Genomic DNA, 27,975 nt, shown 5'->3' with positions numbered 1-27,975 from the left:
GATCACGATGGGTAGCCGTGTTAGTCTGTCTGCAGCAGTAGAAAAGAGCAGGAATCCAGTCGCACCTTAAAGACTAACAACATTTCTGGCAGGGTAGGAGCTTTGGTGAGTCACAGCTCACTTCTTCAGATACCAGGCAAAGCTGATGGACTCCTCATCCGTGCACGCAGCCAGTTCACATGTTCAGCTGAGTAAATGCCCCCAGGCCAGCAGAAATCAGCCCTCAAGGCTGAGTTGTGCACATGCCGGAGTGCCAACGCGCTCCTCCTCAAAAGAAACAGTCGCGACTTAGAAGAGTTGGTTTTTATATGCTGACTTTCTCTACCTTTAAGGAGAATCAAGGAGCCCCGTGGCGCAGAGTGTTAAGCCGCAGTACTGCAGTCAAAAGCTCTGCTCACGACCTGGGTCAGGAATGCACAGGGGACCTTTACCTTTTTAAAAGGCGAATCAACCCGGCTTACAGTCTCCTTCCCTTCCCCTCCCCAGTCCCCACAACAGACACCCTGTGAGGTAGGTGGGGCTGAGAGAGTGTGACTAGTCCAGAGTCACCCAGCTGGCTTTGTGTGGAGGAGTGGGGAAACCAACCCGGTTCACCAGATTAGCCACCGCCGCTCACGGGGAGGAGTAGGGAATCAAACCCGGTTCTCCAGATCAGAGTCTACTGCTCTTAACCACTACACCACGTTGGCTCCCTTTCTTGGACAGCCTGGCAGGCAATCTGCTGGAGGGCAGGGCCCAGCCACCTGTCTGGGTGGCTCTGCTGCATTTTGCATTGCTCGAAGGTATCTCTCTTGATATCCCTGCGGCCCATCGCTGCTGGGTTATTTGCTAAGGCCCCGGCAGATGTTCCCTGGGCAGGCCTCGGCACGCGACGGACCTCAGCCCCTGGCAAGAGCATTGGGCCCATGATCCTTTCCAGTTGGAGATGGCCAAGAAAGAAAAGGGGAAGGGTGGGGGGAGGACCTCTGGGTAGACCCTGCCGTTGGGGGTGTGGGGGGGGGAGGCAGTTGTGAATTTCTTGCATTGTGCAGGGGGGTTGGACTAGATGACCCTGGTGGCCCCTTCCAACTCTATGATTCTAGGAGGCAGAGCAAGACAGAGCTGGCTCACCCATCAGCAACGCGCCCCCCCTTTCAGGCCCAGGTCTTGCCCCTTGATTTCCAGTCAGCACCAGAACGGGAGGGGGCCACGATGAGATTGGCCCAAGGAAGGGGCCGGGAGGAGCAGCTGGCTGCAGCAATCTGATCTGGAGACAAAGGAATGCCCCGTCGGTTCTAGGATCCCAGGTAAACACGCCGGCTTTGTGATGCAAATGGGAGTCGAGGAGACGGTCGCAGCGCATGAGCTGCGCTTTGAAGAAGGGGTGTGTGTGAAGAAGAGACAGAGAGAGCGCGCCCAGGGTTAGGAGGGGGGAAGGGGGAGCCCCCGCGCTGCTTATCTATCATCTGGCTTCTCTGTGTGCCAGCTGAGCCACGCGACCGCCCTTTCTCATTCTAATCCGCACATGCCTTTGCAACTTTCCTCAAACCTGCCTGCGCAACTAACGCACGCCCTTCCCCTAAAAAAAAAAAAAACAGATCCCGGCCGTTTGCACGCATCTAGGAGTGCGCGTTGGTACAGAAGCAGTCGCTTGACTGTAACCCCCCCCCCCAACTTTTCTCTCTCTCCCCCCCATGTCCCTCTCTCCCGTCCACCCATTTGGTTGTTGCGCGTGTGCGAAAGGCTTGGATCGCAACGGCACATGTCTCGGGAGAGCAGGAATCCTTTCCCACGTCAATTTTCAGCGGAGTACACATGCTAAGCAGAAGGAGGCAGGAAAGAGGGGGGGAGAGGAGTCCATTTATGCACGGGAGGATTCGCCTTGGATTTGCCACTCTCTAGATCAGTGGTTCCCAAAGTGGGCAGGAGGGGGGGCGGTGGGATTACCTAGGGGGGCACTAAGAGGCAAGGGGGCAGCCTGGTGTGTGTGTTACAGGTGGGCCCTTTCATCTCTGTGTTGGATAGGGTAGGGGGCGCTAAGGTTTGTGAAGCCGAGGGGGCGGTGGCCCAAAACGTTTGGGAACCATCGCTCTAGATGCACATTTCCCCCCCGGCTCAAAACTCAACAATAAACCCCTTATGCAGAGTTTGGAGCATTTGGATGGGGGAAATGTGCATCTAGAGAGCGGCAAATCCACATCAGATTCGGGATGCGGGGCATCAGGCGTCGGGGAGGCTGACTCTGCAGTACATGGACTTTTGCTCACCCGGGGAGGTGAACGCTGGGCGAGGTTCCCTTCCCAGTAAGATGGAGCGGCTGATGCGCCAAAAGCCTTTGGCTCTCCGTTCTTCGGGGGTGGGTCCTTTTCAGGCCCCTTTCGCAGACGAGGAACTGAGGCCATAACTCGGCCGCAGCCCCCTCTGGAGACCGCTGCCCCGAGGGCACGCCCCTCTTTCAGGATCGCGCCCCTCTCCTACGCAACAGGAATGCATGAAGCTGCCTTCTACTGCATCAGACCCTTGGTCCATCAAAGTCAGTCTTGTCTGCTCAGACCGGCAGCGGCTTTCCAGGGTCTCAGGCCGGGGTCTTTCACATCACCTTTAACTGGAGATGCCGGGGACTGAACTTGAGACCTTCTGCAGAGGCTCTGTGTGTGTGTGTGTGTGTGTGTGTGTGTGTGTGTGTGTGTGTGTGTGTAAAGTGCCGTCAAGTCACAGCCGACTTATAGCGACCCCTTTTGGGGTTTTCATGGCAAGAGACTAACAGAGGTGGCTTGCCAGTGCCTTCCTAGCAGAGGCTCTACCACTCTCCATGGCTCTCCAGGGTCTCAGGCAGGGGTCTTTCACCTTCCTGCCTAGTCCCTTTAACTGGAGATACCGGGGACTGAACCTGGGACCTTCTGCATGCCAAGCAGATACTCTGCCACTGAGCCACAGCCCCTCCCCAAAGTCAGCATCCGTCTTTCACATCACTTTCTGCCTGGTCATTTTAATTGGAGACGCCAGGGATTGAACCTGGGACCTTCTGCATGCCAAGCAGAGGCTCTACCACTAAGCCACAGCCCCCCAGCATTCCAGGCATTCTTTCGCACCCACGCCAAGCAAGTGACAAGGCACCCAAGCGGGTTGCGCAGTCGCCCAGAATCCGATTTTTAAAAAATGCTTCCTGAGATCACATAATGCAGTTTGGTCCCCCTTTTGCAAGCCCTATCCGCACGTCGCTTACTTTGATCGGTTATCACCACTCCGGGGGTCGCGTGTTGTTGAGACCTCGATCCTCCTCAACACGTGCTTACAAATTCCAGTACCATTTGCTTCCAAGGACTGGTTAGTCCATTGGATTCGGACGGCGATATAAGTGTCCCCTGCAACAGCCACCAGAGATGGCTGGGTAAATTACCCTCCGTAAAGGTACTCCTGGAAAAGACCGTCGTGCTAGGAAAAGCGGAGGGCAGCAGGAAAAGAGGGAGACCCAACAAGAGGTGGACGGACTCAATGAAGGAAGCCACAGCCCTCAGTTTGCAAGATCTGAGCAAGGCTGTCAAAGATAGGACGTATTGGAGGACATTGATTCATAGGGTCGCCATGAGTCGACACTTAACACACACACAAAGGTACTCCGCATCAGGGTTCAATCCACAGCTATCACACTGCACGAGAGCTTGGCCCGTTGGCTTCAACAGGTTGTGGCTTCTGACCTGGCTCCCTTTAAACCATAGCCTGGTTCCAGGCTGCCGAGGAGCAGCGCCCCTTGCGGTCCATTAAACTGATCTGTAACGTGATGCTCACAAGACAGGTGGACGGGAGATGCGGGGAACATTTTGGTGCTTTAGGGGTTTTTTGCTTGCATTATTTTCAGTTGTGTGATCCTCGCCCGGGGTCAGCCCTGGTTAGTATTTGGATGGGAGACCACCAAGGAATACCAGGGTTGCTATGCAGAGGAAGGCACTGGCAAAACCACCTCTGTTAGTCTCTTGCCATGAAAACCCCAAAAGGGGTCGCCATAAGTCGGCTGCGACTTGAAGGCACTTGACACACACGCAAAATCCTCGCCCAACAGCATTGCCTTGTTTATGAGAGATCTTGGCTGTTTAATTGAATCGTTTTTCATGTTTTTGTAATCTGCCTTGGGTCTCAGTGAGAAAGGGGGACTATAAATAAAAAAGGTACAGGCAATGGTTCAGAATTTCCTGCATTGTGCAGGAGGTCGGACTAGATGACCCTAGGGGTCCCTTCCAACTCTATAGTTCTATGATTCTATATCAACGCCTGCATTAGACGGAGCCTGGCTTTGCGCCTTGGCAAATAACAAGCCGCGGAGGTGGCGAATAAGCAACGCTCCTGACTGAGCGGACAGACACGTATTGCAATGGCTAATTCAAACTCGCCCAGTTTGAGCGTGTGTCCCCTTTCCCAGCACGTGTTTAGAAATAAAGGTCCGCTGGATGGAACTGCCCCAGGGTCCCCTCCAATCACAGTCGCTGGTGGTTTTTGCAAGTGGGTCACAGGCTGCGATCCTAACCGTGCCATCGCAGGTAAAGTTACACACCCTCCTAAGTCCTTTGACGTCACTAGCAGTCGAAGGGCCAGGTGTGACTCTGCATGGGATAGCGATGTATCTCTCTGCCTTTTTAACAAGGGATGTTGAAACCAGTGAGTCAGCTTCTTCCCAAGAAGCCCCGCTGGCGTACTAAACGTGCTTCCTTGAGAATGAGGGGCAGCGAGAGGTTTTATTCACGATGAAGGCTATTATGTTTGTGATTAAAGCTGAGGTTTTATCTGAGTAACAGCTTCTTGTTGGAACAGGAATATGGTGACATTGGCAGCCCTTGGGAGGCAAGGGACACGTTCCTCTTGCAAGTACCCGATCTGGTGGCGTAGAAGAACAGAACCCAGGCTACGCTTGTAAACAGTAAGACCCAAGGATTGGGCAAAAGACGAGCTCGAAGCGGGAGAGGCCGTCCTCTTGGGCAGCTTTCTTTCGGGCAAAGAATCGGCAAGCTTTAGAGCAACGCAGGCCCTTTTCACAGCACTCCCCCACAAGTCCCATGAATTTTTAACAGGGTGGGGGATTCTTGAGGCGTGGTACTCCGGGCTGGCCTTCCTGGCCCCCCTCTCTGAATGTGACTCTTTCATCCGCTCCAGTTGTGGGTGCTCAAGGAGAGTCTCCTGGCCCTAACCACACAGGAGGAGAGCAACACCCTATGATTTCAGAGGAAACCCCCCCCCCCCAACACTTCCTCCTGCAAATGGAAGAACCAGGACTAGGCGAAGAGCTCTCTCTCTGGCAGGGCGGTTTATTACACAGAGCCCCAGGGGCCAGAGACTGGGGCCGTTTATGCATGGGAGGTTTTGCCCTGGATTTGCAGTTTTCTAGATGTACATTTTCCCCCATCTGAATTCTCAGAACTCTGCAGGGGGGCTTATTTTTGAGTGCTGAGAATTAAGATGGGGAAAATGTGCATCTAGAGAGCGGAAAATCCTAGGCAAAACCTCCCAGGCATAAATGGCCTGGGATAAAGAAAGGCCGCGAAGTAGGAGCAGGAAAGCTCAGTCCTCCTTGGCTGCTTTCTTTTGGACAAGGAATCGGCAAGCTTTCAAGCAATGCAGGCCCTTTTCACAGACCATCACCAGAGAGCAGTGAAACCTCAAAGCTGACAGTCCCATGGAGTGTGCTAATCTGCATGCTGTAGCGATCCTGTACCGTCTGAGCTTGGGAACACGCCAAGTGAAGAATCGCTTGAAGGCCCACACAACATTACAGACAAGCTTTCCACCTCGCATACGCACCCTTCAAACCCCATGCTTTCCACTGGAGTAAGGGCACACATTCAATGGCCAGTTATCCAGTGTACAGATATCCTTCAACTTTGTATGAACCAGCATGGGGAAACGGGGCTGCTGATGCATGACTGAACCACACCCTATCCCTTGACCTTAGGGAATTTATTGCCACAAGATGTGGGGAGGGCTATCAGAAACAATTAGCCAAATTCATGGGATATGGTTCATCAGGGGTCCATCAGCCATGCTGGGTAAGGGCAACCTCTATGTTCTGGGGCAATGTACAGAGGGAAGATCTCATTTGAGGGCTTCCTGCAGGCAGGTGACTGGCCGCTGTTGGAGACAGGATGTGGACTTCCACATATGGACCTTTCTTGATGTTTTGGCTGCGCAAGCCTTGTGGAGGGAGCCAAGAAGTTGCAGAGCTTCCTCCTGCAGGCAGGAATCCTTCATACAAAAAGCTGCCTTGTACTGAATCAGACCCTTGGTCCATCCAAGTCAGTATCATCTACTCAGACAGGCAGCGGCTCTCCAGGGTTTCAGGCTGAGGTCTTTCACATCACCTTTTGGCCCAGTGCCTTTAACTGGAGATGCTGGGGATTGAGCCTGGGACCTTCTGCAGGCCAAGCAGATGCTCTCCCACTGAGCCAGGCCCCCTCCCCAAATTATTGTTTCGAACACATGAAGCTGCCTTATACTGAATCAGACCCTTGGTCCATCCAAGTCAGCGTTGTCTACTCAGACTGGCAACGGCTCTTGGGGTCTCAGGCAGAGGTCTTTCCCATCACCTACCCGCCTAGTCCCTTGAACTGGAGATGCTCGGGATTGAACCTGGGGCCTTCTGCAGGCCAAGCAGATGCTCCACCACTGAGCCACAGCCCCTCTCCGGTTAATGTCTTCTCTGTTGGCTAACGAGTCCGGCGTCGTGGTACAGTAAATTTGCAGAGAAATCAAAAAGCATTTAAGAAGGGGGTTGCGCCGCGGCCCTTAATGAGGCAGGTAAGGATTTATGGCCTCTGCGGTCTTTGCAACCACCGCAAAGTGTTGGGGGGGGGGGGAGGGAGAGAGAATCTGCTCCGCATACTTTAACTTAAGCTGCCTGTGTGCATGGCTATGGGGATGGAGATACTCCTTCGGGACTGGAGCTGGAAGTGTGAGAGAGGAGTATAGAGACACGCAGGGGCTGGGAGTGAAAAAACGCCATTTGGCGAGGAGCAGATGGCCGGCTAGGGGGCCGATCGCGTCTAAAGGCGTGTCATCCCCCCCCCCTTCAGCTGGGATCCCTGAGGGCTCCCCTTGTCTTCGGAATCAATGAAAATTAAAGCGCAGAGAAAGGATGAATGGCGAGACCTCGAGTCCCTCCTTTGTTCGGCCCAGCTACTGGTGGGCAGGAGTTAAACTACAACAGCCTCCTATAGAAACACTTAAGTTAAACAGTCTCCCCCGTTAGCCCGGCAGCATCTGAAGGGGGGGGGGCACAAGGAAGGGATTGGGGGGGGGTCGAAGAGGAGAGGGAGGTGGGGAGGGGAGTCAAGGGGAAAAAAAAGGAGCTTTCTGCTTGATTTCCCCAACACAGAATCGCGTGGCATAAATTACAGCCGGGAGAGAAGGGGCGCTTTTTTTGGGGGGGGGGCAGTATTCGGATGGGTTTTACCACGCCTTTTCAGCTCCTAATCGAGAAATCTGGGCCGCGTCAATTTAACAAATCCTGGAGAGCCCAAGGAGGGTCGTGAAAGCTCTGGCGCTCTTGGGGGTGGGGGGAGAAGAGAGAGAGAGACCAGGAGAAGGGAAGGTTTTTAAGCCCCTGCGCGTGTTAACTTTCCCTTCCCACTTTTCTTTCAAGCCAGGAAGCTCAGAGGAGGGGACTCCCTCCGTCTCTCCCCTTTCAAGCTCGTCTCAAATGGCCATTGGTGAAGGGGAGGTTTTGCCTTGGATTTGCTGCTCTCTAGATGCACCTTTTCCCCATCCAAATTCTCAAAACTCAGAAAAATAAGCCCCCGTAGGGTTGCCCTGATCTGGATGGCCCATGCTAGCCTGATCTCATCAGATCTCAGAGGTTAAGCTGGTTAGTATTTGGATGGGAGACCACCAAGGAATACCAGGGTTGCTGTGCAAAGGAAGGCACTGGCAAACCACCTCTGTTCGTCTCTTGCCATGAAAACCCCAAAAAGGGGTCGCCATAAGTCGGCTGCGACTTGACGGCACTTTACACATACACACATAGGGTTGGCAGGTCCCTCTTTGCCACGGAGGGAGGTTTTTGGGGTGGAACCTGAGGAGGGCAGGGTTTGGGAAGGGGAGGGACTTCAATGCCATAGATTCTAATTGCCAAAGTGACCATTTTCTCCAGGTGAACTGATCTCTATCAGCTGGAGATCCGTGGTAATAGTGGGAGATCTCCAGCTACTACCTGGAGGTTGGCAACCCTAACTGCCCCCATGTAGCGTTTTGAGAATTCAGATAGGGAAAATGGGCATCTAGAGAGCGGCAAAATCCAAGGCAAAACCTCCTGTGCGTAAATGGCCAAAGACAAATCCCCTTTCCCCGATGATGCTACACTGTGGGGGTGAGGGTGGGGGACATCTCCTGCCGGGAAGGAGGGCTGCCTGCCCTGCCTGCTCGAAGGTGGGGCCCGCAGCCACGGTGGAGTTCTCCAGGCTGGCCAAGGAGGGCCGGGCTCTTGATGGATGGCGGCTCTCTAGCTCCACGCACGGTCTGCGGCAAGGGGACATCCCTGGTGGCACCGAGAATGCATCTCTTGCCTTTGTGCCCCTACCCGAAGACGGGGAAGGGCATTGTTTCATCCAGCACAACCTGTTTACTGTGTTCACACCTGGCTTGTCTTGGTCGCGACTACAATGTCTACTGGGTAGATATAGGCCTCCAGGAAGGGGAGAAAATCCACCGTGTGCATTGCTTTCACATGAAGCTGCCTTATACTGAATCAGACCCTTGGTCCATCCAAGTCAGCATTGTCTACTCAGTCTGGTAGCAGTTCTCCAGGGTCTCAGGCAGGGTCTTTCACGTCACCTTCTTGCCTAGACCCTTGAACTGGAGATGCCGGGGATTGAACCTGGGATCTTCTGCATGCCAAGCAGATGCTCTACCACTGAGCCATGGCCCCTCCCCAAATTATTGTATTGAACACATGAAGCTACCTTATACTGAATCAGACCCTTGGTCCATCAAAGTCAGTATCATCTACTCAGACCGTCAGCAGCTCTCCAGGGTCTCAGGCAGGGGTCTTTCACATTACCTTTCCTGGTCCCTTTAACTGGAGATGCTGGGGATTGAACCTGGGACCGTCTTCATGCCAAGCAGATGCTCTACAAAATGAGCCACAGCCCCCCCCCCCCAGTATTTCCTCTAGTATTAGGTGGAAGGGATAAGGTAGATCAACTACCCCAGGTTACAAGTGGCCTAATCCAGAATAAGATGTACAAATCCAAAACAAGGCTCTAAGGCTGGTCCCTGAAAGCCTATTTGTACCACCCTCTGAGCATCTGAATGTAATTGGTAGAGTGCAGGATTTTGACTTGGTTTAGGGGAGGGGGGTCCCCGACCTTTTTGTGCCTTTGAGCACCTTTGGGATCCTGGCCCAGGGTGGTGGGCGCAGTCACAAAAAGGCAGTGCCGTGATTGCCCCAGGAAGCAAAGCCACACACTGAGAGGAAGCCCAAGTAAAGGGGAGAAGAGGGGTGATGCAAAAATACACTCGAAAGAGGAGTTGGCACTGCTCAGCCAATCAAATTTTCAGTGTCCAATCAGCTTTGCTGGGCAAGAGCCCCACATGGCTCCACCCACTTTCTAAAAACACTTGATGCCCACCAAGATGTTGGAGGGCACCGTGGCACCCACCAGCACCATTTTGAGGATCCCTGGCTTAAGGGGACTAAGGGACGGATGGGCCTGTTTTCTGCTTTGAAGGCCTTTACTTGCCAGGCATTCCAGTTCTGAGCACATTATGTGAAACAGAGGTCCTTTGCCATCAATGGGACTTCGCCAACAAATAAAATTTAATATTTGCTTGAAAAAATATGTGTCATTTTCCCCTTGCTGTTCATTGCGGAGAACTAGCTGCCTTATTCTGTCTAGAATTCTGTGCTTCTTTCGAAAACTCTCTCGCACCCCTCTGTGTCTCACTTAATTATTTATCATATTCAACGTCGGTGCTCGTGTTCAGCACTGGTATTCTGTTTCATTTTCATTCAGACTCTGTTAACTTGGTTTGTCCTCCAGAGCCCACGTGAGATCTAGAGAGGCACAGTGGCTAGACAGGGCTTGAAGAACAACCAGATTCAAATGCCTTCTGAGCTGTAACGTATTGGTTCAGAGCAGCAGTTTGGAGCAGTGGACTCTGATCTGGAGAACCAGGTTTGATTCCCCGCTCCTCCTTGTGAGCGGCGGACGTCAATCTGGTGAACTGGATTTGTTTCCCCACTCCTACACATGAAGCCAGCTGGGTGACCTTGGGCTAGTCACAGCTCTCTTAGAGCTCTCTCGGCCCCACCTACCTCACAGGGTGTCTGTTGTGGGGAGGGGAAGGAAAGGTGATTGTAAGCTGCTTTGAATCTTCCTTAAGTGGTAGAGAAAGTTGGCATATAAAAACCAACTCTTCTTCTTCGCCTTGAGCCAGCCGCCATCTTTTAGCTTCAACTACTTCCCAGAGCTGTTGAGCAGCTAACATTTATTCCTATCTATGCTTAAACATCTTGGGAGAAAAGTAAGGATACAAAGGAGACTTGACTTGGGAGCAACATTCTTCTAAATCTCTTCACCTGCCCCATGCCACTGAAGTAAACCTCTGCCTCATCATGTTTTTCCCTCCAGGGTCCAGTATTATCTCTGGGTTTCTCAACAAGATAATGCATTTCATTATTGGGGGAAAAAGAGAAAGGATGTAGCTAGCACAGGAATTAATCGCTTTGCATTTCTAAAGCCAATATCTTAATATATGGATGCTAATTGGGATCGAATGTTAGGAAAACCATGTATAAAGCTATTTAGAAAGGTGACAGAATCTCTTGGATGCTCAAAGATAGTAACACAACAGCTGTCTCTACCACTCCTGGTTTGTAAGCTTCCAGATGTCATGTAGATGGCTCTGTTGTTGGCATGCCAAGACTTCATCTGATCTAGCAAGGCAGTCCAATGCATTTCCTGGGGTTACCTGTAGCTAAGGACAAAGTAATATTAGGGCAAGATAGTGCAGCCACCTTTTCTGTGAACCCATTGGTCTATCCAGCCCAGCACCGCTTTCTTGGAAAGACAGAATCCCCCAAGGCCTCAAGTACTAGCCCTGCTACCTAGAGCATCAAACCCAGCTCCTTCTGTAGGCGAAGGCTTTGCTCTGCCCTAGGATTGTCAATGCTATGACCTTGATGACCCACGTTAGCCTGATTTTGTCAGATCTCAGAAGCTAAGCAGGGTCGGCCCTGATTAGTACTTGGATGGGAGACCAAGGAATACCAGAGTCGCTATGCAGAGGGAAGGCAATGGCAAACCACCTGTTAGTCTCTTGCCTTGAAAACCCTACTGGGTTGCTATAGGTCGGCTGTGACTTGATGGCACCACACACAGGATTGCCAATAGCCTGGAGAAAACGTGTCCTAGGATTGTCAATGCCCTGACCTGGATGGCCCAGGCTAGCCTGAGCCCTCAGATCTCAGGATTATCAATAGCCTGGAGAAAAGGTCTCTTTAGTAGAAGTTTAATGGGGATACTATTTACCAGGTGAGGTTACTTGCCTCCTTGCCATGAAAAGCATCAGCTGCGGGTTTCCATATATTAAGTCTCCATTAAATAGGATAGGACTTTCCCTCACAAGTGCTTGGCTGCCCTACCAGTGAGTTGTGGCAAATCCTTATAGTGTGTAACTTCAGAGTCCCTTGCAGAGAGCAGCACACCTACTACGTTAGTCTAGGAAGCCTGCCACTCCGATAGTGCCATGAAAGATAGGCTAGTCCTCTTCAATGCCCATTCAATTAGTGATTTTCTTTTAATTGGCCTTTACCAGGGATCAGACTTGAAGAAGTGTTTCAGATTGCTTCCCCCCCTTCCTTCTTCCCACATTGCAAGGTAATTTGTGATCAAGACATCTGCTTCAATGAAAGTCACATTTGGTTCATGCAAAAGCACGTTCCCACCCAATAAAGTGGCCATAAAGAAGACTTTTAGAGGGCCCTACCTACAGGCCGCTCATTGTGGCCCAATCCTCTCTCTTGCCCACCCGCGTAAGCTGCCCTCTGAAAGGCTCTGTTGCAATTCAAATGACGTTTACACTGGAAGTCACACCTTGAATCCCAATGAAGCCCCAACCCCAGCCAACTGGGTCTGCCTGTTTACAGAGGTGTTTTTGCAACAAGCCCCCCAAAACAAAACAAAAATCCCCTCCCTGTCTCCTCAAGCCCCCTCCCCTTCTCCATCAACTCCAAATTAGTTACCATAAAACTTAAAAAAAAAATCCTACTTTCCTACTGACGGGAAGGAAGGCTAAAGGGACTGGGTCTATCAGTAGTGAAAACTCTTTTCCTATTTTTTTAATCAACACAAAAGCTCCAGTGTCTGATGGATGTGTAAAAAAAATAATAAGGTGACGGTTGGCATCAAGTTTTTTTGGGGGGGGGGGAGGTAGGGAGGGGAAGGAAAGCTGGAAGGGATTTCTTTAAAAATGTGCGCACATTGTTGTAGAGGCAGTAGCGTGCGCGGAGGGGAGCTCTTTCTCTCCTTTGTATTGTGCAAGGGAGCAGGTGCTGTCTACATTACCATACAGCTGAGAGCACAAAGGGCCAACTGATGCAGGCCTCCCATAATAACAAACTGCCTTAATGACAGCCACGCGAATGACACACACCAAACTCCCGTTTTTTTTCCCCTTTACTAAGCTGGAAGGAGGAAAAAGGCAGAGAGGGAGAGCGAGGGATGATGATCTTCATACAGGAAGGGGAGAAAAAATTGAGAGGAGCTGTCCTGAGGATTGCCAGTGTACCCAAGAATTGGAGGATGGGGGTGGGAGGTGTCTGGTTTTTTTGTTTTTGGCCTGCAAAAAAACCAGGACTGTTTACCCAGCCCAGCCTCCCTCCATCCCTCCCGCATCTTCCCCGCCTGGAACTTAAACACATGGGTCTTTCCCGGATTGTTTGAGCATGAAAGTCTTGGGGTGTGCGTGTGTGTGTTCCGCATAATGATCAGGAAAAGGGGCGCGGAGGTTTCTGCAGAGTTCTTGAAAACTGCGAGGAAGCTCGCCCAGCGTGCTGGGGGGGGGACCTTATCCCCCCCTCCCCAAGATCACGGGATGCCTCTGACATCTGCACCCTCGTTTGGAGGGGCCCTCTTTAGAGAGCTGGCCAGACCAAGCCTAAGGAGGTCTACTCAGAAGGAGGTCCTGTTATCCTGAACTAGGGCGTGCTCCCCGGAGACTTAGGATGCTCTCCGCCAGGTGGATTCCACCCCGCCTGGTCTCCTTCCCCCCTTTCCAGCTCGGGAGCACAGAATACCTGAAAAATAATATAATTTGGGTCCACGTGTCAGGTCGAAGGTATTCGGTTTCGGAAGGCACCCACGTGCCAAAAGACTATTTTTTTACAACTTTTTTTTAAAAAGTAGAAAAGAGCAAGAGTCCAGTAGCACCTTAAAGACTAACAAAAAATATTTTCTGGCAGGGTATGAGCTCTCGTGAGCCACAGCTCACTTCTTCAGATACTTCTGTGGCTCGTGAAACCTCATACCCTGCCAGAAAATATTTTTGTTAGTCTTTAAGGTGCTACTGGACTCTTGCCCTTTTCTACTGCTGAAGAAGTGAGCTGTCTGACTCACAAAAGCTCCTACCCCGCCAGAAAACATTTTTGTTAGTCTTTAAGGTGCTACTGGACTCTTGCTCTTTTCTACTACTGCAGACAGACCAACACGGCTACCCATTTTTTTTTTTTTTAAAGATCATTGTTCAATTGGGGAACAAGATCGGTCCCAGATCAAAGCTGCGAGAGAGGAAGAGAGAGGAAGGCTTTCCCCTGCGTTCAGAGGAGCGGGGGACATTTGGTCCCTTGCTGTCTCCTAAGAGCAGAAGGGGGGGGGGAGCGTCTGCGCGCATCCGTCGGGGGGGGGGGGCTCGATCCTCGCAGTCCCCGAACTCGCAGGAATGTCAATGAGCCCCCCCTCCTCTTTTGGGGGGGCGGGAGGAGGGGGAAGAGGAGGAGGAGGGTTGCCCATTTTACAGCTCACTGACCATTTGGCGATCCATCGGGAGGAGGGCCGGGGAAGGGGGGGGGGAGAAAGCGGTTCCTTTGTGACCGCTCTTGCCAGATCGGGGGGGGGGGAGAGAGAGGCTCGTTTGCATCTCATTAGCCAGGCGGCCGGCGCGATATAAGGCGGGCGGGCGGCCGACGGCGGGCAGAGCCGCAGCGCGCCGCCGAGCCAGCGGACCCAAGAAGGGGGGGCAGCAGCAGCAGCCGCTCGTCGGAAGGGGCGATCGGGAGCCTCGGACCCCCAGCACCACCGCCGCCTTCCCCGTTTGGGGCTTGGGATCCTGCCAGGGGAAAGCCCAACCAACCAACCACCCAACCCAAAAAATAAACCCGCGCGCCTACACTGCAAGGTTGGACTGCAAGGGGAGCGGCGAGCAGGGAATTATCTCCTCCTCCTCCTCGGTCCCCCGGAGGGCTTTCCAGCGCGTCGGCCGTTTGCATCTGCTGCTCGGGGGGGCTTTATTCTCCGCCTCTGGGAATTAACCGGCTTTCCTCGCCCGCCTCCCCGGCCGGAGGAGAGCGCAGCGCCCCCGGGGCGGCGGCGAGACCCGCGGGGAGGAGGCAAAGGGGGGGCCGAGGGCGGAAAGTTGCTCCCCTCCAGGCCTCCCGGAGAGCTGTCGGGCGTCTCCGCCGCCGCCTCGCGCGAAGGAGGAGAAGCGGGGGCTCGAACCTGCCTCGCCAAGCCCCCGGAGACGTCCCGTGCCCGGGCTGCTCGGCGGAAGGCGCAAGCGGCCCGGCGGCTCCCTCCTCCGGCCCCATGGCGACCCCCGTCCCAAGGGGAGGCCCGTCGGTGTGGGCTCTGCTCGTCTCCTGCGCGCTCCTCGTGCCCAGCCGGGTAAGCGTGCGGGGCGGGATGGGCGCGGGGGGGGGCGTCCCGGGGGTCCGCCTCGCCCCGGGGGCGGGGGAAGCCGGCGGGCCCAAGCGAAGGGGAAGAGCGGGGCGGCGAGAAGGGAGGCTCCCAACCGGCTTCCCTGCCGCAGGACCCCCGGGGAGGCCGGTGGGGCGGAGAGAGCTGTGACGTGCCCGAGGGGGGAAGCCGACCCAGTCCGGCGGCCGCCGCTCGTGGGGAATCGAACCCGGTGGGGCGGAGAGCGCGTGACTAGCTCGGGGTCGCCCGGCTGGCTTCGGGGGGAGGAGCGGGGAAAACGTCCGGGGGGGGGGGGTGTTGGCCCGCGGTTCGCCGCTCTCTGGATGCGCATCCCCCCCCCCCCAGCCGTGGGCGAAAACGCGCGGTCGCTTGAGCCTCCTTTATTCCCTGTTCCAGCCAGGATACAGCCAGGCTCGAACGCGCGAACGTTCCAGGATCGAACGCGCGAACGTTCCAGGATCGAACGCACGGACGTTCCAGCCAGGATCGAACGCGCGAACGTTCCAGCCAGGATCGAACGCACGGACGTTCTTCCCTGTTCCAGCCAGGATTCAGCCCTGGAACAGGGAAGAACGTCCGTGCGTTCGATCCTGGCTGGACCAGGGAAGAAAGGAGGCTCAAGCGACACGTGCGGTTTCGCCCAAGACTCAACAATAAGCGCCCCCCCCCCGGTGCGGAGTTTTGAGACTTCGGAAGCGGAAAACGCGCACCGAGAGAGCGGCGAACCCCGGGCCAAACCTCCCGGGGCGTTTTGCGCCCATCTCGCCCCGCTTTCTCCCTTCCCCCCAGAAGCAGCGCGCCGCCGCCGGCGCCCTTTCACACGTGCCGGATCCCGCGCCTCCGAGCCGCTTTCCGCGCGCTTCGGGGGCGAAGCGGGCCAAATCCGCCGGCGCGCGGGTGCCAAAGCGCGTTATTGGGCCCGTGTGAAGAGCGCTTCGGGGAGTCGAGGGGAGGGGGGGAGTGCCCGGGTATTAGCGGAACTCCGGTTGGTGGGGGGGGTGGAAACACGTGAAGCGCGGACAGCCGCTGCCCCCTATCGGAGCGTCCCAGCGACCTTCCTGGAGGGGGGGGTGGGGGAGGTGTTAAGCGCCTGACTCCCCGCACGTGCCCTTTGCAACCCGTTGGGTGAAAACGCACGGTCGCTTTAGCCTCCTTTAATCCCTGTTTCAGCCAGGATCGAACGCGCGTTAGGCGAAACGCATGCGTTTGGCACTTCCGCGCATACCGGATAATGCACTTTCAATCCGCTTTCGATGCGCTTTGGGCGAAAACGCGTGGTCGCTTTATCTTCCTTTAATCCCTGTTTCAGCCAGGATTCAGCCAGGACCGAACGCATGCGTTTCGCCTAATGTGCGTTCGATCCTGGCTAAAACAGGGATTAAAGGAGGCTAAAGCGACAGTTTGACAGCTGATTTTGCCGTTCCGCACAGTCAGATCCAGCTTCAAAGTGCATCGGAACCGGATTGAAAGTGCATTATTTGTCACGTGCGTAAATCGGGGATTAAAGGCGGATAAAGCGACCGTGCGTTTTCGCCCATTGATAAAAATGTGCGGGCTCTTCCCCCCGCCCCCACCCCCCGTATTTCATCTCGCCTCCCGCTCTCTTACCCCATTCATGCTTCTTACCAGGCCTCCCTCCCTTCCTTTCCCCCCCTGCAGGTTGGCAGCTCCGGCGTGTTCGAGCTGAAACTGCAGGAGTTTGTCAACAAGAAAGGGCTGCTGGGCAACCGCAGCTGCTGCCGGGGAGGCCTCGGGGCGGCCCAGCCTGGCGGCCCGGCGTCCAGCTCGCTGCAGCAGTGCGACTGCAAGACCTTCTTCCGCGTGTGCCTCAAGCACTACCAGAGCAGCGTCTCCCCAGAGCCGCCTTGCACCTATGGCAGCGCCGTCACCCCCGTGCTGGGAGCCAACTCCTTCAGCGTGCCTGACAGCACCGCCGGCGGGGACCCCTCCTTCAGCAACCCCATCCGCTTTCCCTTCGGTTTCACCTGGCCGGTAAGTGCAACGGGCCTCAACGCTGGGGCAAACGGGAGGTTTGGCCTTCTCTAGATGCCCATTTCCCCCCCCCCCATCCGACTTCTCAAAACTCAACAATAAAGCCCCTGTGCAGAGGCAAAACCTCCCGTGCAATGCAGACAGGCCATTTATGCACGGGCGGTTTTGCCTTGGGTTTTGCCACTCTCTAGACCCACATTTTCCCCATCCAAGGCAAAATCTTTCATGCCTTTTCGTTTTTAGATTCCCCCCAATTAATTTTAGTAGGATGTGGGTTGCATAATTAACACAGGTTCTGGACCCATTGGCCAACCTGCCTTTTAGACACTGAGTTTATGCACGGGAGGTCCTGCCTTGGATTTGCCGCTCTCTAGATGTACATTTTCCCCCCAACCGAATTCTCAAAACTAGGCCTGGGGGCTTATTTTTGAGTTTTGAGAACCTGGATGGAGAAAATGTGCATCTGTTGAGCAGCAAATCCAAGGCAAAACCTCCTGTGCATAAATGGCCTGAGATTAGTTATTTTGGAGAACTATATCTACTTATGTTTGCACAACCTCAGGTCTGAGTTGCACCTCCCTGCAGAAGATTACATAGCTTGGAGAACTATACCTACTGATGTTTGCACAACCGCAGGTTCGAATTGCTCCTCCCTGCGGAAGATTACATAGTTAGGATTCCAGATTGGTTAATACATGTTCACTGCCACAAACATGGGCCGCAGTCAACCCTTCTGCACACATGCAAGCTACAGAAGACTGGCAAAAATTCCCTGGCTTTTTAGTAGGGTGGCTAAACTGTGGTCTGAGGTTACTCTAATGCTTTAAGAACGCATGCATGTGTGGATGGGATGATTGTGAGAAGAACCAGGGAATAGTATTCATTTGGGGTCAAGTAGACTATAAGAGTGGCTTCTTACAAACGGTTTTATTTGCACCTTTAAATGTGCTTAATTTAAAGAAGGATGTCTGCTTCCCAAATTCAGGCCTGTGCTCCCTCCATGTTATCCTTATCTTCTTTGAAGCCAAGACTTTGCACTTACTCTTCCAAGACTTTAGTTATGCTCCTGCCTGGCCCACTGGCTGAGAGATGAGTGCAGTGGACAACTGAGGCTACTAGATGTTTTTTATATATATATATAATGTAAGCGGTATTCCTCATGTGAACCTAGCATCCTTTATTCTAGAATGCTGCAGTTCGATCTGCCATGATGCGCATTTCATCTCTGACTCTCTCCGCTTTCATGGAAATCCACAGGAGAGAGAGCTAGTGCTTTAGACAGAGTCCATCATGTTTTGAAATTTTGATGAGGCAAGCTGGCTGGGAGCTTGTGTCTCATTTGCTTCAGACAGTCTGCTGAAAGGATGATAATAGGGGTGGCAGAGCATACTTTATTGTGATTTCACTTCCCTTGTCTTCCCATTATGGAAATGGCGATGTCATTGTCAGTCCTGCCTGAAATTCCCAAAGGCTTGAGCTTCTGTCCAGTTCCCCCCTTCCTCACCTCTCAGTGTGCAAAGCTGGGAGGGGAGAGCGAAGTGTGAAGAGCTACTCTCCTGCCCCTCCCATTACCTCCTCCCCTTTCCCTTCCCTGCTCTTTTTAACACCACATCCTGTAGGGGCAGGCTGAAAAAACAGGCCAGGAAACAACTTTTCAAAAAGCTCTGCCATTTCCTTGAGAAAAGTGAAAACAGGCCTGACGGAGTCAGGGATCAGGGAGTCATGCTGGCTGGGCACATATATTCCTGTCGTGGCTGTAGCCTGTGATGGCATTATTCTGCTGACTGTGGACAATTGTTCTCATTGTCTCTTGTGTTCTTTTTGAATTTTATTTTCCAGGGCACTTTCTCCCTCATCGTTGAAGCGCTGCACACGGACTCTCCCGATGACCTCAACACAGGTAAATAGTTTGGCAAGGGCAGACTTCACAATGGCCGCACCTCCAGTTGTATCTTCAGTGTGGGATTGTTTTAAGGAGCCTCGTTTCCACCTGTGCTGAGGAGTGTGATGCCGGCAAAGCATTTCCCCCCCTCTCTGCCCACGCCAACAACTTCTGGGTCTCAAATGCAAAGCGGCCCTTTCCGTTTAATTAATTTTGCATTGGTGTTCTTCTCGTCCTCTCCCATTGCAGAGAATCCAGAGCGCCTCATTAGCCGCCTGGCCACCCAGAGACATTTGACCGTCGGGGAAGAATGGTCCCAGGACCTGCACAGCAGCGGCCGCACGGACCTCAAGTATTCCTACCGTTTTGTGTGCGACGAGCACTACTATGGGGAAGGCTGCTCCGTCTTCTGTCGCCCCAGAGATGACGCTTTTGGTCACTTCACTTGCGGAGAACGTGGGGAGAAAGTCTGCAACCCCGGCTGGAAGGGACAGTACTGCACTGACCGTGAGTGTCCACAATGAAAAGTATGCGCATATGAGCATTTAGAAAAGGGCAGACGTGTCCCATTCAGTGTCCAGTGCTTAGTATCACACTCAGTGAGTGGTTAATGCAGCAGGTGGACTTGATCATGAAAATTTAAAACAGCAACAACAACCCAGCAGTAGTATCATGAAACCCCAGATCTAGTCATTAGTAAACAAGACAAGGTCAGATAAAATGTAATTAGCATTGCAAAATAGTTAGATTACTAACAACACAGTTTCCCTTGATATCAGTACATGCATGATTTTGCCCTGGGGAAGAAGGCCCCTAGGCCCTACAAGACTGCTTGCTCACAAATTTATGGGAATGATCAAGCTTGTGTTAAGAACGTTACATTCCTTTGATTTTTAGTGAGAGGGAGCTAAGCATGTATTCTCTCTCCCTTCTTCCCTCAATAAATAAAAAAATCTTTCTCCTGAGTTGGTGGAAAAGTGATAGCCAGCAGGTTAGAACAACCTTCAAATATTTGGATTTGTTCTCTAACAGCATTTGCCAAATTTAGAAATGTCAAGATATATACACTGATCAAACACATACATTAACTTGTATAAAACAGTACACATTTCCTGCAGTTTGTCAATTATGTCAATTAACGTCAAACATATCTGCGCCATTCCTAGCGCAATTCTTTGTTAAGTTACTGAAGTCTAAGCTCTTTAAGTTCAATGGGCTTAGACTGGTATACCTCGGTACACTGTCTTACCTACAGATCCATATAAAGCAAACACCCCAACGCATTATCAATCTCAATGAAGTATCCTTTCACAATCAGTTTTTCACCTCATCTTCTAAATGACATAGTTTTAACGTATGAGAAAGGTCCTTATTTAATCCTTAGTACCTTTTACTAGGGCCATACTGATATAGAGCGCCCTATTCACAGTGCGTTGTCATAGACATTTCCTGCTCTGGGTCTTTCCTTTCAAATCTTGATGCCTGTTAAACTTGCAGTTCAGCAGAGCTGAAAGCCAAAGATTCAGAATATTTCCAAAATCCATGCTAATGACGGAACGCTTGAATTTTTCACTTCTGCATTTGGTTCTTGTTAATGCCCGGCCGCTTTTCCCAAACACCGGGCCAAAAATACATCCATCAAAGGAAAGTATCCGAGGGAAAAGTCAGTGGAAGCTTTTCCCTTGATTTTCCCTGGGATCTGATTTGCACTTAAGAAAGAGCCTTCCTTAGAAGTTATCTGGAGTTTTGACTGGGTAGTTAGTAGAAATTCTTTAACGTTAATGATAGCACTAGGTAGGATTGTGGTATCTGGCGGAAAGGAAATGTATTGATTAACGGTATCGAATGAAGCAAGGCTATGAAAAAGGCTTGTCGCTCTTTTCACTCATACATTTGCATACACACATTAATATAGTGGCGTAGTCTAATATGCATTAGGATGTATTTATAGCTTGAAAAGAGAACTTTGTATGTAGCTGTCCAAGCCCCTCAAGCCAGGGTAAGCAGTAACACTGAAAGTAATGGGCCAAGCACTGGCCGGGATCCAAAGGATTGCATCACTCGTTCTGGGGTGTGTATGTTTGTACTTGCATTTAAGTATTGTCCCATGTTGCACAACAAACCCCTTCTTAGCACTTGAGGGGGCTTCTGAAAGCAGAGTACAATATAGCCCAGGAGTTTGCTGTTCCAAGAGAAACTCAAAAATCCCACTGGGCATCCTCAAGCTCTTAGGTGTGCCTGAATTGGCTATGTGGATCCCCATCATTGTGGTTCGATACGCCATATATGGCTGGTGGTGGAGTGTGCGGGCGCACATATGTTAGCCTGTGCAGTGTCCTCACGCTGGGCCAGGGTCTGTGCATTACCCTGAGTGCTGGCAGGGCAAACTGTTTATGGCACAACTGACAGTTCGGTCCTGAACAGTCAGACCCTTGGACGTGCGTTGAAGCCCATGGGTTTAGAAAGGTCGAATTCTGCTTAGGATGGCACCGCCAGTGTAGGAAACGGGGAGCTTGAGCTTTCATGCCCAGTGGTGAGTACTGTGCCCCTCTGTCTCATCAGATGTAGGTGGGAGGAGAAAGTAAGTCTCTGAATTGTTCAAGGAAAGCCAGTCCTTTCAGTTCTTAAGTGTAGATTCCCTTCGGAAGCACCTTGTCCTGTGGCTTCTTTTTCCTCTGTTTTATGGGTAAATAGCTGGACTTCACACGGCACATTTTGATGGGGGGGTGGAAATGATGTCATCCCGAAAGCGAAGCAAATTTTGCAGGCTTGCCTCATTCAGTCCATTCTTGGATGGCCATCTTGATTATCAGCCCAGCTTTTCTCCTTGTCTTCTGTTTCGCCTTCTTCTGGGCCCGTCATTGTCTCCAGCTCGCTTTGTTGAATTAAAACTTGCAGTGCCTGCTTAATGAGTTCCATAACCAGGCGAAGTAATGAGCACAAGTCTTCCCTCCCTCCTGCTGCTGGCCTGCTTTACCTCTTTACTATGCCTGTGCTCCCCAGCCCCCACCCCCCTCCCTTTCGGGGTGTGTGAAAGAACTTTAGACTTATTTATTTGAATAAGAAAAAAGTTTTTTCCCCTCTTTGCCGGAGAAATCACGCGCGTGCCATAGATTAGATCTGGGCAGGGATAGGCTGCTGAGGAAGCACATCTTGGCCCTGATTGGCTGCAAGAGGTTGGGGGTATTGTTGCAGTGGGGCAGCTGCTGGGAGAGAATAGACAATAGAGCAGCTGTCTTGGCTGGCACCCTGCACACCAGCTGTCCACCCTTATCTGCACGCATACACACACGCTCACACACTTTCTGAGGACAGCAAGAGGTGGAGCTGTGTGCATAGAATGGGGGGGGCGAGGGGGACTTCTGACCCCTACTGGGAAGAAAAGGCGGGTGGGAGCTGTGAGGAAGGGAGCAGTTGTGAGTTCTCTTATTCCCCTTAGTATGGTTGCATGGGGGTGGCCGTCCTCACTGACGAGCATAGCATAGCGCCCAGTTACCAATCAAGATCCATATACTCGCGCCAAGCTCCAAAAATTAAGTCAACTGCTGTTAGGAGCTCAACTCTGAGTCAAACTCTTTCAATAATTTAACCCCCCACCCAAATAAAAAACTTAACGTGTGTTTTGTGTTTTGTTTTGCAGCAATTTGCTTGCCTGGGTGTGACGAGCAGCATGGATATTGTGACAAGCCTGGGGAATGCAAGTAAGTTTTCAGAGTCTTTCCCTTCTGCTGTAAACATGATGTGAAGATCCCAGACAGATGATTCAAAGTCATCCATTTTTGTACGATGGGGCTATGAGAAATCTAAAACAAACAAGCAAAAAATTCTGAACCAAGTTGTCAGTCCAGAAATCAACCCTTGTTGCCAGTGATTTTCACTTCAGTTGGCATCCCAAGCATGTTCATATAGATCTGGAAATAAAAGCTCAGAGGGACTTATTCAATAGTAATAGCCTAAATGAGTTTCAAGTACTCTGTGTCCAGCCAACCAATTGATCAAGAGCATTGGGATATAAATAATTAATATTAGAGCCATGGCAAAATGAGCATCAATGCTACCATTTATTGACTATTCTGTGTAATAATGGGGGCGGTTTTGTTGTGGTGGTAACCAAGAGGAGAGGCTGTGTAGTGTGGAAAAGAATGTGTTGACTTGTGATCCAGGGAGACCTAGATTGTTGCTGTTTTGTAGACATGGGTGACCCTTGGGACAGCAGGTTCCCACTTCACAGGGTCTTGTGACGATCCAATGGGATACTTCAGGTCATCCAACTCTGAAGTTCTTGGAGCAAGGCCAGAATAGAATTCGGATAACTAAATAAGTAGGTGAAGTTTAAGGACATAATTCTAAGCACTCGGGAATACATTCCACTGAACTGGTAACATGCTTAGGATCAGGATGTCAAGTTTTTATATCAAGGTGGTGACTAAAGCCAGTGAAAACAATGAGGAGTTATGGGCAATGAAAGATTGACTGGTTATTCTTGAATTAAGAAGTGAAAAGTTGCTGTGTGTTCTCTTCTTATTAAGGCTGTACCTCTGTTCAGTGTTTTCAGTTTTTGATAACATTCCAGAATCCTATTGCCTGTCCTAAATTTGTGTGTGGTTGTCGCCGTTCCTTTTCTAGGTGCAGAGTTGGCTGGCAAGGGCGTTACTGTGATGAATGCATCCGGTACCCAGGTTGCCTCCATGGCACCTGTCAACAGCCTTGGCAATGCAACTGTCAGGAAGGCTGGGGTGGCCTTTTCTGTAACCAGGGTAAGTTCCTCACCTTTGATTATCTCTACAGTATCGTGGCTTTCTCGGCCTTTCTTCCGCAGGCCGTGTAAGGTGCTTGCGAAGCCACAAGCATCCTTTCAGGTGTGCCTCTCACCTTCGCATCCCGCAGATCTCAACTACTGTACTCACCACAAGCCTTGCAAGAACGGTGCCACTTGTACCAACACCGGCCAAGGGAGCTACACCTGTTCTTGCCGCCTTGGCTACACCGGTTCCAACTGTGAGATTGAAATCAACGAATGTGACGCCAATCCCTGCAAGAATGGAGGGAGCTGTACTGTAAGTGGAAGAAGCTAATTATTTTGCAATGGCCTGAAGACAGGTTTACTGTCATCTCCGTGTGCTAAGACGTATTTCTCAGCACAGCGCTTTTCTTTCCAACAGGATCTAGAAAACAGCTATTCTTGCACTTGCCCACCTGGATTCTATGGGAAGAATTGTGAGCTGGGGGCCATGACCTGTGCAGACGGCCCTTGCTTCAATGGAGGCCGGTGCACAGACAACCCAGAAGGTGGCTACAGCTGCCACTGCCCAGTCGGCTACTCTGGATTTAACTGCGAAAAGAAAATTGACTATTGCAGTTCTACTCCCTGTGCTAATGGTAAGCTCTACCAGCCCCTTTAAGTTCATGACTGTTTTGGCCTGAGCTTCTATGGGAAGTGAGAGAGTGACGTTCCCCTAGAAGTTTGTTTAATGTCCTGTAGTGTGTGGACCCTCTTCTAATCAAGTGGGAAGAGTAGGATTAAAAATATTCATGGAGTTCAGTGGGGCTTATTCCCAAAGCAGAGTATGTAAGGTTGCAGCCTAAACTTTTGGAAAAGCCTGACCACTCATTGGCTGTGATGGGATGGCATGCCTCTTACATGCAAACCTTGGCCTGGCATTTGAAGGGATGTGTGTTAACTTTAGGAGCCACTGCTGTGACGATTGTCCTGAATTGTTCATATTATCATATTTATTTAATTCATATCAAGCCTAGCCAAATCATTCTCAAGGTTCACTTAGAACAAGGAAAAACTAAATTGGAAGGGTTTAGCAGATTTTTTTCTGGTCCTTGAGATGCAGCATCCCCAGTTTGTACATCATCCTTCTTTGTTTGCAAGGGTCGACTGACCTTTGGGAGCAGTTTTTTTGGGGGGATGATGAAGAAGAAGAGTTGGTTTTTATCTGCCGACTTTCTCTACCGCTTAAGGAAAAATCAAAGCAGCTTACAATCACCTTCTCTTCCCCTCCCCACAGCAGACACCTTGTGAAGTAGGTGAGGCTAAGAGAGCTGGGACTAGCCCGAGGTCACCCAGCTGCCTTCATGTGTAGGAGTGGGAAAACCAACCTGGTTCCCCAGATTAGTGTCTGCCACTCATGTGGAGGAGTGGGGAATCAAACCCAGTTCTCCAGATTAGAGTCCACCGCTCCAGACCACCGCTCTTAACCACCACACCCTGCTGATGTATGTCTGCAGGAGGAATGAGGAACAGAGCCCACCTGTGAATTTGTTCTGTTCATTGGATCCAAAGTTAAAACTATCAGTCCACATAAATAACCTTCCATAAGGTTCCACTGATATCAGTCAGAGGGAGAACCGCCTCAGAAGTGTTATGGCTATGGTTCAAAGAATAGTCCATGGACTTCAGTGTGACTTTACTTTGCTGGATTGTTTCCTGGATTGTTTCACTCCTAGCTGTAGATGGAAGGCTGCATGTATGAAATTTTCCTTTCACACTTAAAAACCTCTACCTTCACATAGAAATCTAATTCTTCAGAAAATATTATTTCTGTCATGCTAGTTTTATATGATTGGGTTTTTTTTTCACATGAGGGGGTAGTGACACGTTATTACTTTCCCCAATATCCTAAAATACCGTCTACGAAAAGTCTGCTGAATGAATTGGTCCAATTATTTTTAATTTAAAAATCTTATGTACTCCCTTTTCTTGTGCTCTTCTGTTTATGAAAACCCTGCTCAGTTTTTAAAATTTATGCAGATTAAGCACTATCCAGCCACAGTTTGGCACTGAAAGTCTCATTAAGATCCTATAGGACATGAAATTGCTTAACTCTAACTGGATCGTGCCTATTAATAGTGAGAGAGATAAGGAGCCTATTCACAAGCGTGCATTCCAGAGGACACCTGATTGCCAGTTATAACTGCAGATGTCTTTCACACAGGTAATTGTCTTCACACGAGTGCTGGTATTCTAGAGCACTGTGGCGCTGGTGTGAAGGCTGAAGAAGCATTTGGGCGGAGGTTTTTTAACATTTGTGAAAGTAACCTGACACTGAAATAACACAGATCAGGCCCAAAGCTCTGCTTGCAACTAAAATGTCTGGCAAATTAAGATCACCTGTTGATGAGAGCAGAATCACTTTGTTGCACACACAAACAATTAACTTTTAGAACTTGCTGTGATCACTCGCTTAGTTGGCTTTAGAGGCAGGCTAAACAGCTTCATAGAGAACAGGCCCATCAATGGCAGTTGGCCAAATGAATAATAGTTGCAGGGGAGGGGAAACAACTGGGTGAGGCTTTGGTTTCTGTAGGTCTTCTGGAGCATCTGGCTGAAACCAAGATGCTGGACTAAATGGATTTTTGGTCTGATTCAGCTGGGTAGCTCTTCAGAGGAAACGTGAATAAAATAATATTTGGGATGCTTCCAATTCTATGACTTAAAGAAATAACTCTACAATTTGTGGTTGGATTTAGCACATATTAAATATCATGAAGCATAACGATATATCTTAGTTATTAATGAGATTTTAAACAATTACCTGGGCCAGTTTAATACTCTGGCTTGGGTACTCTGTGCTTCTAAAGATCACCAGTCTGAAGTTCGGGACTTGACCTGAACATGGCTTTCTCTGCACGTTTGTTAGAATACGGTAGAAGATATGAAGTAGCAGAACAACCCATGGCATGCATCAGCATACAAAAGCATACAAAAACAAAATACATAAGCATATGGCACAAGCATACAAGAAAGAGTAACTTTCCTAAGTACTTACATCTCGTCTGTTGTGTGTATTCAAGGTGGCTAGCCAACAGAGCGTTGGGCCACTGTCTTGAAATTCCCACTTAGCCATGATGGAGCATAGGTGACCTTGGAACAGTCCTAATTTCTCAGGTTCACCTACTTCTTAGGGATGTTGAGAGGATGAAATAAGCGAATCCTAGATCTCCCTCGGAAAAAGCTCAGGATGCCTATGCAATGGGCAATACATTTCCTCTCCGTGTTGGGCACATATATTCATCATTTGCCATTTCTGCTGTCTTGTAGGAGCCCAGTGTGTTGACCTTGGGAACTCTTACATATGCCAGTGTCAAGCTGGATTCACTGGAAGGCACTGTGACGATAACGTGGACGACTGCGCTTCCTTTCCTTGCTTGAACGGCGGGACTTGCCAAGATGGGATCAATGACTATTCGTGCACTTGCCCCCCGGGATACAGCGGAAAGAACTGCAGCACTCCAGTCAGCAAATGTGAGCATGGCCCTTGTCACAACGGAGCCACGTGCCACGAGAGGAACAACCGCTATGTTTGTGAGTGCGCTCGAGGATACGGTGGCCACAACTGCCAGTTTTTGCTCCCGGAACCACCTCCGGGGCCAGTCATTGTTGACATCACTGAGAAGTATACCGAAGGCCAGAGTTCCCAGTTTCCTTGGATTGCAGTGTGTGCTGGGATTCTGCTGGTCCTGATGGTCTTGCTGGGCTGCGCAGCCGTTGTCGTCTGCTTCAGACTCAAAATACAGAAGAGGCAGCATCCATCTGACGTGGGCAGAAGCGAAGCGGAGACCATGAACAATCTGGCCAACTGCCAGCGGGAGAAGGACATTTCCATAAGCGTCATTGGTGCTACCCAGATTAAGAACACCAATAAGAAAGTAGATTTTCACAGCGATCACGCCGACAAAAATGGCTACAAAGCCAGATACCCATCAGTGGATTACAATTTGGTGCACGAACTCAAGAACGAGGACTCTGCGAAAGAAGAGCGTGGCAAAGGCGAGGCTAAGTGTGAAACATACGATTCAGATGCAGAGGAGAAAAGCACAGTACAGTTAAAGAGGTATGTAACTGCAATGAGTATCTGGTGGTGATGGATGGGTGAGCACTCTCCCTGCAAAGTGCTGAGAAGAGTTTTCTACTCGGTTGCAAAAGCATCCATCTTATTCTGGCATGTGTTATTCCCCCCTATTTATTTATTTTTTACAGTGAAACCTCTGAAAGGAAACGACCAGAATCTGTATATTCCACTTCGAAAGATACAAAGTACCAGTCGGTGTATGTCATATCAGAAGAGAAAGATGAATGCATCATAGCAACAGAGGTTGGTATTACCTAGCGAGCTGAAAAGATAAAACATATTGATCCATATTCCCAGCTAGCTAGACTCACTAGCATATTCTACTCTCTTTCCTGGCTGTGCCATTTTTAAGTAAAAGGTGAAGATC

The 27,975-nt window shown here is 50.7% G+C and overlaps 1 protein-coding gene across 1 annotated transcript; it reads left to right on the top strand.

Annotated features, from left to right (window-relative positions):
* The first annotated feature begins 7 nt into the window (after positions 1 to 7).
* On the top strand, positions 8 to 27,874 carry DLL1 (delta like canonical Notch ligand 1). Its single transcript, XM_056853322.1, has 11 exons — positions 8 to 11; positions 1,165 to 1,286; positions 16,533 to 16,865; positions 18,705 to 18,765; positions 18,997 to 19,254; positions 22,388 to 22,448; positions 23,374 to 23,504; positions 23,635 to 23,804; positions 23,910 to 24,126; positions 26,798 to 27,590; positions 27,737 to 27,874. Exons 1-11 carry the CDS (start codon positions 8 to 10, stop codon positions 27,864 to 27,866), a joined length of 2,280 nt encoding a protein of 759 aa, XP_056709300.1. The 3' UTR covers positions 27,867 to 27,874.
* The last annotated feature ends 101 nt before the right edge of the window (positions 27,875 to 27,975 follow it).

This window comes from Euleptes europaea, chromosome 7 (assembly GCF_029931775.1).
Source record: "Euleptes europaea isolate rEulEur1 chromosome 7, rEulEur1.hap1, whole genome shotgun sequence".
Taxonomy (NCBI): Eukaryota; Metazoa; Chordata; class Lepidosauria; order Squamata; family Sphaerodactylidae; genus Euleptes; species Euleptes europaea.
Note: the sequence above shows the minus strand (reverse complement) of the source record. Positions and strands in the feature narration are given on the sequence as shown.

Excerpts from the sequence above, each read along its gene's own strand:
- DLL1 (XM_056853322.1), top strand. Across the intron at positions 19,255-22,387 it reads GGGACAGTACTGCACTGACC|CAATTTGCTTGCCTGGGTGT; the intron begins GTGAGTGTCCAC and ends TTTGTTTTGCAG. Across the intron at positions 23,805-23,909 it reads AGAATGGAGGGAGCTGTACT|GATCTAGAAAACAGCTATTC; the intron begins GTAAGTGGAAGA and ends TCTTTCCAACAG.